The 11,463-nt window shown below is 37.0% G+C and overlaps 1 protein-coding gene across 3 annotated transcripts in view; it reads right to left on the bottom strand.

Annotated features, from left to right (window-relative positions):
- Window positions 1-11,426, bottom strand: part of LOC139981366 (uncharacterized) — a 44,141-nt gene extending 32,715 nt beyond the window's left edge. The window contains exons 1-8 of one of the 3 annotated variants that reach the window (XM_071993706.1): window positions 11,356-11,426; window positions 9,414-9,513; window positions 8,216-8,359; window positions 7,310-7,417; window positions 5,690-5,824; window positions 4,992-5,086; window positions 3,086-3,152; window positions 250-1,734 (exon numbers count right to left, since the gene is read on the bottom strand). In XM_071993706.1, the coding sequence (XP_071849807.1) occupies window positions 250-1,734; window positions 3,086-3,152; window positions 4,992-5,086; window positions 5,690-5,824; window positions 7,310-7,417; window positions 8,216-8,359; window positions 9,414-9,513; window positions 11,356-11,384 (2,163 nt within the window). In that variant the 5' untranslated portion in view covers window positions 11,385-11,426. Of the gene's footprint in view, window positions 1-249; window positions 1,741-3,085; window positions 3,153-4,991; window positions 5,087-5,689; window positions 5,825-7,309; window positions 7,418-8,215; window positions 8,360-9,413; window positions 9,514-11,355 lie in introns of all 3 variants that reach the window. The other 2 variants (XM_071993705.1, XM_071993707.1) reach the window with 2 other exon arrangements.
- Window positions 11,427-11,463: the final 37 nt, after the last annotated feature.

An 11,463-nucleotide genomic window follows, 5' to 3' on the forward strand; every position in this document is an offset into this window, starting at 1 on the left:
GGAAGGATGGGTATGGATTCAATTACATCTGGTGGAGGGTGGTGAGGCAGAGCCAATTATATACATCTGGGAGGGATGAAGGTGTAACAAATTACACCTGGGACGGGAGGGTGTGGGAGTGGATTCAATTACATCTCGGAGGGGTGGAGGGGGTAAAAAATTACATTAGAGAGGGGTGGGTGTGGGATGGATCCAATTAAATCTACCTCTTGCACTCCTCCAAGTTGTATACAAGTGTTTAATCCCTACAGTGTTTCCACCTACTTTTGCTTCGCTTGAGACGCCGGTGCTGCGTACTTTGGTGTCAAACATGTCCTCAGAGTCATCGGTCCCGCTCCGTGATTTGCCATCGTCTGTGAACATGGACGTCCTACGACTTGACATGAACGAGGCCGAGGATATCGACCTTTGACCCATCGGAGGCCACTCCGAGAATGTGTCCTCCTCTTGCAGTTCTAACATTGATTCCTGCTGATGTGCATTCTGATCTTCCTTACTCTTCTCTAGACTGATATTTACGTACTCATCGACTTTATGAGATCGGTTTACACCTATATTGTCATCAGAGTTGGAATCAAACTTTTCCTCTCCGGAATGGACAAGATCACGGAAATGTGATCCACTTTCTCCTGGAAGGCTGACATCATCCGGGGAATCGGATTGCATCTTCACTGACAGATCACTCTCCGATAAATTAGTCGTTGCAGTTTCGACTGGTAAAATCTCGACTGCAGCTTTGCTTGTACCATTTTGCTCACCTTCCTCAATTATTTCAGTTGATGCACCTAGAGATGGGCCTACCGCTGATTTTTCTTCAGAAGAGGAATCGCCCATCGCGTCGGGTATTCGTTCGGAATCTATATTGCACTTGGAACTATCTTCGTCGGTAGTCGTACCCCCATCTTCCGAATTTAACGTCAAATCTAACCTCCTAACAGCAGAACTTTTGGATCCTCCATATTCTCTGTCTTGACCCCCTTTCCCAACTTCTGCGTCCAAAGCAAGTTCGAGACCACCATCGACCTCCTTGCCACTGATGCTACCGACACCTACACCATCGTCAGCGCTAGATGTACTCTTTCTATTATTATTTTCTCTGGATGGAGTGTCTATTACCGTGACAACGCCATCATTATTCTCTTCAGTCCTCTTAAGTATACTTCTTATTTCAACTGTGTCTTTATCTTTCCCATTTTCTCTCGTCATTTCCGACGATAAAATTTCAGGTCTATCAGAAAAACCGACTCCATTTTCACTTCTTATGCTTCTCTCAAATTTACTCCCATCCGTCTCCCCTTCTCTGTCACCCTCCCGAGAGTCTTCTTCTTTGTCAATTCCTAGACGATTGTCTTCGTCTCTGTACATTTCTCTATTCGTCCCATCCGAGAGATTAGAGTCGGTAGAATGTTCTCCGATATGCCCATTTAGTTTGTGGACTTCCTGGTCGGGAGATGAAACTTGCGATTTTTGCCTCCTTTCATATCTGTTCTTTTTATTAAATCTTTCGACTGATGATGTGTTTGCCTCTCTTCTTTCCAGATTCAAGACATTATCCTGATCTGATTCCTCCGGACTTTTCTCCTTTACATCTGCTTTATGTTCTATCCTCCTGTCTTGACCTGATCTTTGCTTTGACTTGCCGAATACTGAGTAATCTTCGTCTTTTAGAAACACGACCAAAATCTGTACACCGACCGGCAGCTCAAATGGTACGGACACTGTGATGGCTGGCAACTGCATCTTAGAAAACCAGAGAAGGTTTTAGTTGACTTTGTGAAAAAAAAACATTCATTTAAATTTCTGGTTGGAAATGGAATACAATAATAGACATAAAAACACAGGTAGATGCTTTAGCCTTGTCATACCAGGTTATTAGCTGCAATGTTTACAACAACATTGGAAATGGAATATAATAATTTTATACATGAAAACACAGGTAGATTAGCCTTGTCATTGCACCTTATAAGCTGCAATGTTTCGAACAACATTGGAAATGGAATATAATAATAGACATGAAAACACAGGTAGATGCTTTTAGCCTTGTCATTCAAGGTAATTAGCTGCAATGTTTACAACAACATTGGAAAAGGAATACCATAATAGACATAAAAACACAGGTAGATGCTTTCAGCCTTGTCGTTCCAGGTTATTAGCTGCAATGTTTACAACAACATTTCTATGAAGGAAGTAATGTACTTTCTGTTTATAACGGATGCTTATGTGTAACTCAGTGAAGCACGCAAGTAAAGTGGTTTAATGACAAGAATGATGATACAAGCAGAGATTTATGCTCATTAAGCATAATCATTACCCAACTGAAGCCCAGCAGCAATGTTCATTACAAAAACACTGCCTTTAACCCCCCCCAACAACCCCCACCCCCCTCCTTGGCTTTTCTGCTACACTGTGTGGGAAGAGAACAGAAGCTATGTATATACTAGTTATGCAGCAGACAGAAATACAAATTAAGGTGCAGCATGATCCAATCGAACTACTTACATGGTTTGACGGGCAGCAGGTAACACTGCCATTTAAACCAAAATGCTCATGTAAAGTGGCATACAGTAGATGGATCATACAGTAGATGGATCATACAGTAGAATCGTACAGTAGACTTGTACAATTGATGGATCATACAGTAGATAAATCATAGTATAGTATACATTAGTTTACATGTAACTATGCTATGACTGTATAGTATACATTAGTTTACATATAACTATGCTATGACATAGTATACATTAGTTTACATATAACTATGCTATGACTGCATAGTATACATTAGTTTACATATAACTATGCTATGACTATGTTGATCAACCCAAGTATGCATTTTTAACTCGCAGCAGATAAGAGATTGTCATGATGGGCATAGTTACACCTACGGTCAACATTCCAATAATTATAAAATGTTAGAAACAAGTACTGTAGTATTGGATTACATTGTTTAGTGGGGAGTTGTTGCTTGGAAATTAAAAGAATGAGTTTGAAATACTTAAGACAAGTTTACCCATTAGTTAAGGCCCCCAAACCCAACAGTTAACATCATTGTCAACTTTAGTATAAAGTTATCTTGTAAACTTACTTGATGTTTGGACTTGACCGTCAGAAGGAACCTTGTAATCGATGATGTCAGCTGAGTACAAAGTACTCTGCAAAGGAGTTAACAGGAAAACATCAATTATAGAAATAGAAAGTTTACAATAAAACTAATAAATAGAAGGGGTGAGTTGAGTGCACAGTACTATAATAGAGTTTACAACAAAAGTAATAAATAGAAGGGGTGAGTTGAGTGCACAGTACTCTGAAAGAGTTGACAACAAAACTAATAAATAGAACAGGTGAGTTGAGTGCACAGTACTCTGAAAGAGTTTACAACAAAACTAATAAATAGAAGGGGTGAGTTGAGTGCACAGTACTCTGAAAGAGTTGACAACAAAACTAATAAATAAAACGGGTGAGTTGAGAGCACAGTACTCTTATAGAGTTTACAACAAAACTAATAAATAGAAGGGGTGAGTTGAGTGCACAGTACTCTAATAGAGTTTACAACAAAACTAATAAATAGAAGGGGTGAGTTGAGTGCACAGTACTCTAATAGAGTTTACAACAAAACTAATAAATAGAAGGGGTGAGTTGAGTGCACAGTACTCTAATAGAGTTTACAACAAAACTAATAAATAGAAGGGGTGAGTTGAGTGCACAGTACTATAATAGAGTTTACAACAAAAGTAATAAATAGAAGGGGTGAGTTGAGTGCACAGTACTCTGAAAGAGTTGACAACAAAACTAATAAATAGAACAGGTGAGTTGAGTGCACAGTACTCTGAAAGAGTTTACAACAAAACTAATAAATAGAAGGGGTGAGTTGAGTGCACAGTACTCTGAAAGAGTTGACAACAAAACTAATAAATAAAACGGGTGAGTTGAGAGCACAGTACTCTTATAGAGTTTACAACAAAACTAATAAATAGAAGGGGTGAGTTGAGTGCACAGTACTCTAATAGAGTTTACAACAAAACTAATAAATAGAAGGGGTGAGTTGAGTGCACAGTACGCTAATAGAGTTTACAACAACACTAATACATAGCAGGGGTGAGTTGAGTGCACAGTACGCTAATAGAGTTTACAACAACACTAATACATAGCAGGGGTGAGTTGAGTGCACACTACTCTGCAATAAGTCTCTAATAAAAGTCAATTTTCCTGGTTTTTTCATATTCATCACAAATAACCTAAACAATTACAAAAGAGCACTTCACAAAGTGGACGAAGTGAATCTGTTGAATAACAACTATGCTTATACTGTTTAAATATTTGGGAGAGGCTTGCGGTAAGTTTCAAAATGTAATTTTCTCTCAGCCTGTGAATCAGGGAATATGTTTCCTTCACACACAACGCTGAAGACTTGATCAAGTCTAAATATGACATCATCCAACCACACAGTGATTCAATGTCTTATTGCTTTTGTTTATTTATTATTATGTTTCTTTTCTGTAATGGAGATGGGTGTTGTAAATTATGTTGGCTCAACAAAATGGGAGGCATTCATTTCAATGTCCACACTGTTAGCATTTTGTACGTATTTTAGATCCTCCTGCAAGCAGGAACTCACAAAGAAGCCTCATCGGCTTATCAAAGCTGCAAGCTGACCGAAGTCAGTCTCTTACATTATTGGACACTGGACACATTGGACATCTCTTACATTATTGGACATTATCTTACATTATTGGACATTATTTGACCTTGAAAATATGAAAAGAAAAACAAGGAGAAGCTAAAAGGTTCCTCGGTCCTAGTGGATCTATGACATCACAGATTTACAAAATGACACTCCCCAGAAAAGACTTTTATATAAGGATATCTCAAAAACCAGAGCAAGCTTTTTCTCCGCTGGTTGGCTGGTATTGTTCTTTATCATATAAGCTAGAGATTACGGGTTGGGTTCGTGTCCCCTTAAGTACAAATTTAAAACCAAAAATATCTGTTACTTGTGTTTGTAGATGATACACCCTGCCAGCAGGCTTGGTCTTCTCTTAAGCCATTGTAGAAGGTGAGATGCCTTGAGGTAGACTAGATGTGATTTCTGAAAAAAGAGGGAGGAAAACAAATTTAATGATTGAATCATGGACCTGCAAGAAAGTCAATTAATTCAGAGTTTATTCAGGCGTTCATTACGGATTGAAACAAGGACATTCCCAAGATCATGATGCAAATATATGGAAATGTAAGTGAGATGACCAAATATATACTATGCAGTGGATTTGTTTGAAGAAGATGACTAATAGACTGTGTTATCATGGCAGCTAAAAAGTGCCTTATATAAATATTTTCCCTCCAAATAAGTTATTAAATAAGATATTTTTCAGAAAATTGTCCAGATAGCAAGATAATATCTTGTCCATAAAAATACCCCGGGAAAATGATGAATATTTTATTTCTGTAATTTTCAAAAATTTTAAGCAGAATATTAAATTGTCAACTTTTTTCCAATTCAACAATTTTTGGGAAAATGTCAAACTCATTAGGGTTAGGTTACTTTATCTTGATGGCACTTTTAAGCTGCCGTATGTTATTCTTCAGTAGATAAATATAATCAGGGGAAGTCACAGAACATAAACCATCTACCATCCCTTTCCAAAAAATGCTCCAAGAGAATATTCATATAAAAATATTTCTACGCACTTACCTTTGGTAGTAGTACCATTGGAATGTCTTGGAAAGTTTCCCTTACTTTATTGTCATGGTAACGGGCAAACGACAGAAAGAACGGCATCACTTTACCGACGTGATCGACAAATGCATCATGGTTCCCGGAATGTTCCTAAAGAAACAGAGGATTACATTTTTTTATGTAAGAAAATAGTTGATTAAATGATCTTACCAAACGGGCGTGGGTTAAGTAATTCCTTACAAAATACAACAGAGATGCTAACATTTAAGTGTGGGTGTGACAGATACCAGTGATAATTGTTGGTCATTGTGTGAGAATTAGGCCTAGAGCATGGAAGCGACAAATTTGGATTGCGCATGCCTTGAGTGTGTGGTTATGCAGTGACCCAGGTGTTAACATGCCTTGGGTGTGTGGGTTTACAGTGACCCAGGTGTTAACATGCCTTGGGTGTGTGGGTTAGCAGTGACCCAGCTGTTAACATGCCTTGGGTGCATGGGTTAGCAGTGACCCAAGTGTTAACATGCCTTGGGTTTGTGGGTTAGCAGTGACCCAAGTGTTAACATGCCTTGGGTGTGTGGGTTAGCAGTGACCCAAGTGTTAACTGTTGCAAGTCATGTGAGAAGGCCTTAGCCTTGATACAAGAAAATGAAAACCTTACAACTTAGTTTTATAACTTCCTAATAGTTTTGAAGGAAATCTGACCGATGTTGTGCTTTTAGTGACTCTCTGTTTTCCTATTTCAAATACAGTTATGTTACCATATAGACATGTGAAACACCTGAATACAGCATTACCTTACTAATGAGTTGCATTAATTAGTTGCTTTCATTGACTTTTTAATAGACGAATCAAATACCTGTACGAATTTAAATCATTCAATGAACATGTTTATTTAAAAGCAAAACAAAAACGAAAGTTAGTTTCCTGGTTTGTTTGCAAATATTACAGCAGACCAATGTAAAATATCTTTCGAGCGAGTATAAACTTATGATGACTAATGTTAAAAGGATTTGATTAAAAGCATACTGATTAAGTCAAGCATGTACAGTAATCAGTACTCAGTACAATAATGCTTCATACTGCTTGCAAACATTTCAGTTTCGATACTTTGCCATGAACTGTAAAATATATATGCATCAAAGTGATGTAAGGGTACACTACACTATACTGAAATAAACTGGGGCTTCCCATATAGCACAACATACTGTTGAGTATAAAGTTCTGATCCGCATTTTCTGAGTAAAAATGTCTTGTGGTGAACAACATAGTAATTCTCTTTTTCAACCATCCCATCCCATCCCATTCAAACCTATCCCTGGAAAGCATTTAATACGTAACATAGCTTAAGGCAAGGAATAACATTGCACTAATTGACAAATTCCTTTCATTGTTCTTACATTAGAGTAAACAAAATTTATGAATTCATGTAAGCTGCAAAAGAATATTAGAAGCAAGAGGAAGGTTTTTCCATATTATTGGAAGTTATTGCATCATGTGTTAAGAGGGAAACTAACGATTATGAAGAATCCTCCCCCCCCCCAACCCCCAATCTGTTTGGATTCAAACTTTAATTTGGAGCCAAGGAGAGTAAGAGGAAAGATTTGAATGGAAAGACTTCTTTTTGTTTTTACTAACCTGCATAATTCTTTGAACTGATCCTTGAAAAAACTTAAAAAGGTTGCATAAATTTCTTAATTTCTGTAGAGCTATAGCATCTGGTGTATTGAAACTGCTTGCCAGAGCCTAGACAGAGAAATGGTAAAATAATAATAAATGTGACTCTTTGATATGACAAGACATGAAAGGAAAGGCTGATGTAAAAACATTACAAGAATATATCTGACCCACAACTATGTGAACAATTCCATGTGCAACATCATCTGCTTGCAGAATGCACCTAGAAGTGACCCTACTGCACTCATAGATGGCCTCTTCACCCTCCTCCCTCCATATTTCAACATTACATCACTTACATAGCAACCAGGTGGTGTATTTAACAAACACAGAAGAAAAACACAAAGTGACCAATGCAATAGAGTAACAGGGTGTGATTTATGCTTCATGGAAACAAACCCTTCTACTAATATTTACTCTCTTGCTTTTTTAACCACTTTAACAACCGTAACCCACATTGCTTAAGGCAGAGCTAGCTGGTTGTGATTTTTGGGTAACTTTCTTGCAACCAAGCACCTTCAAATATAGACTAATTTTTAACGTTTGGTTTAGATGTTATTTTCTTCATTTAAGATTTTTATTATCTACTGAATGTCATATTTTTGTTACAACTATGTATGAGCAAATGAAAATCATGACTCCTCTCCAGATTCACACAAGTTAACTTTGAGGCAGTATTCTGCACAAATCTAGAAAATGTACTCTGCCTGCCAGCTCTAGTCTGTGAATTTCAGTTTAACTTGAACTTCATGAAATTTCCAATGAAGCTTTCCAGAAAAAGGAAGCTCTCTGTGGGTGAAGTTTTTATTTTCACTTTTCAACTTCCAAATACCTGGTGTTTGTAACTTAGGCAAAGAGAACGCTCACCATAGTAAAGCGACCTTCATGCATTGTGGCAATCTTCATTTTTTTTAGACAGTATAATTGTGGTTTGCTGGCCACTAAGTTTTGCATGAAACTGACCATGGCCATAACCTGTCCACTGAATAGACACTGGGCATCCTCAGAGACCTGTCAGGAGGAGAAGATAAGATCAGATTCAACAGACCTCCAATAAGAATGACTATCACTCTAAGCGAGAGGTAAGTTTTACCACATTGACAGGATAAGAAATGGAAAACTTTTTAAAAGCACACTGCACTAATTGAGAATACAAATGGGATTAAATGAGCTACTAAAAGTATTTGAAAACTGATCATAACCTCCATCCAACGATCATAAAAACTGATACATGACAATGCAAAGAGTAAGATTAATTTCATTTTAGAGGCGTACTCAGGAGTTAAGAAAGTAGCAATCTGCAGAGAAGGAACAATACTATGAAAGATAAGATGAACATGCATTACTATCATTGAACTGCTGTAGTTTTCATTCAACACTAGCTTTGAGAATAGATCTCTTTTGAGTTGAGTTACATGGTAGCATCTCTGAACAATTAAGTCATATCATAGGTCATTGGTATATGTCTCCCCGGTCCAAATATGCTAGAAAATACTCAAAAATCATCACTACTCTATTTTTATTTCTACTGCCACATGCAGAGCATCGGATCTCACCAAGGCACAGTTTACGATATTTAATTAACCCTTCTGAATATATTTGAGTGTATTGATTACAGGTATATGAAAATGTTTTGGGGCGATTTTACCATGTTCAATTTTGCTTAAAATGTAAGTGGATTCCCCCTCAATCTAAATGAGATATCTAAAAGCCTAATGCAAATTAACTGCTAGTAAATAGTGAGTTATTGACAGTTACATCAAGTAAAAGAAGTTTTGTGTCCCGCAAGTTAGATGGAAAAGTTTGAATTTTCCACTTCAAACATGTAATGTCTAATTTTATCATACAACTTCAACAGAATAAACTCACAGTTATATGTTCAGGTGCCTTCTCTTTCATTCTAAGGATCAAGTACTGTGCACCAGATTTTGGCACATTCAAATTACAAAATGCAACTATATTGCTTGCCAAAATCATTACAATGTTGTCATCAGATATGTATCCACAATGTATGTTTATAAATATAATATATTTACAGCTGAAACATGGTTATGAATTTACTTACATGTGGTGATTCAGGGTAGAAGTACACCAAAGCAAGTTTTGGGTCATCTTCTTCCCTTTTAACAATTTCATGATCATATATGAAAAATGTCCTTGAGAAACTGGGGAAGACAAGAAAATAGCTATCTAGATCAAGTTATTGGAAAAGCTGAAAATTTTGCTCAGAAAGTTTCATATTGATATACATACTGAGAAAATATGCAGTATGACAGAAAACAGTAGCAAACAGCATCACTGTTCTCAATTAACTTTATAGTACCAAATATGACAAAAATCCACCACGAACCACTGTTGTTTGTTGTTGGTCTATTCAAATTGTTGCTGTGAAGAAATGTTGAGCATGTAGTGAGTATAGTCTTACATTGAGTTGGGTATTTTTGGATTTTGAAATGTGAAATGTTATCTGATTCTGTAAATTTCACTAATTTTTGGTGGAATGCATAAAAGAAATTCCAGTGCCAAAAATACATCAACTTTTTTTTTAATGCTTTTCAATATTCTGTGTTTTGAAAAATTGATAAAAGTTATAGAATAATAGAAATAAAAACAGACTAAGGACACATTTAAAAAACAAACAGATGGACAGAGATCTAAATTATGTAGAGAAAAAAACAAAGCAAAATTAGACAAAACAAAGGATGGCAAGATAAAGGAGAGATGTGATGATAGGAATAACCATGTAACACTTACATCATGTATCATTTACATATTTATATTTATCCTACAATAAACAGGCTTTTTATATGCAGAACATGAGCAGTTCATTAACGATTTTTGCTCTCTGGGAGAAATATCATTGTTGGGTGAATTTGAAGTGCTAAATTTCCCTTTTTGGCAATGTCATGAGATATTGACTTTTACACTTTTGCATCGTCCCAAACTTCATGTTGGTCAACCTGAATTTTTTGTTTGCCCCTGGAAGATTTCTGTTTGTTATTCAAGTCGTTACAGCCCACGAGACCGAAGGTCCGCAAGATCGAAGGTCTGCGAGACTGAAATTAAAAAAGGTCTGTGACACCGAAGGTCTTCGAGACCGAGGTAATACTACGTTGATAAAGTGCGTAATTAAAAAGAATTCACAGCCATTTCTTTTCATAGTGGATACCAGTGACTTATAGGCAAAGGGGCTGGGATGGCTTGCATTGATACTACACCTCCACCAGTGGCATAACCAGAGGGGGTTGCAGGGCAAAAGCCCCCGCTCTCAAAGTCTCGCTCCTCCCCCCTTCCTCGTCCCCTGCTGCCCTAAATGAAATATTAGAATACAATATAACTTAGTAATTTGATAAAGCGATACCCTATTTTAAACAATATTTCCCCCTTGTCAATCTCTTTGACCCGCTCTGAAGCTCCTCTAATGAAAAAGTCTAGTTATGACTATGGATGGAACATGCATAGACCATTGGTCTCTCGGACCATGTGTTTGCGGAAATTTGGTTTCTCGGACGTTTTGTCTTGCGGACCTTCGGTCTCGTGGAATTCCCCCGTTCAAGTAGTATTATTAGCAGCATTTTTGTTTTTGTTTTGTAGCAAAGATGTTAGGCTATAGTATATGTACTGTACAATATATACTAGGTCTTTATTCCTTTCATATTCGACTTTGACCGAAAAGGTGACCAAGACTTTGTAGTTTGTATAACTTGACTCTTCGGAATTAAAATCTAGGTTATAAACATAGGCTTAAAGTACATCGGCTTCCTCCCTAATATACTACACTATTTCTAGTATACCTATTCGACGATCGAACTCCGTTCCGCTTTCGCGTAACCGCTACCAACGCATTTTTTATGGGTTAGAATGAATACAGAAGTCTATCGAAAGAAATCAATGTCAAATGTGTAGTTAAAAATGCCAAAAATGCATCAGAGAAGTGGAGGAATAAATATCAATGGGATGAATCGTTAAAATAATTCGAAAGTCAGAAAGAACCATGAAATTATTACCTCCAATTTGGCCAAACTTTCGAAGCCATTCGGATGTCTACTCATGTGATTAGTCATGTGATGTAATTATAAATATTCATCAGACTTGCCAAGCTGAACTCATTTCTG

This window comes from Apostichopus japonicus, chromosome 15, assembly GCF_037975245.1.
Source record: "Apostichopus japonicus isolate 1M-3 chromosome 15, ASM3797524v1, whole genome shotgun sequence".
Classification (NCBI taxonomy): Eukaryota; Metazoa; Echinodermata; class Holothuroidea; order Aspidochirotida; family Stichopodidae; genus Apostichopus; species Apostichopus japonicus.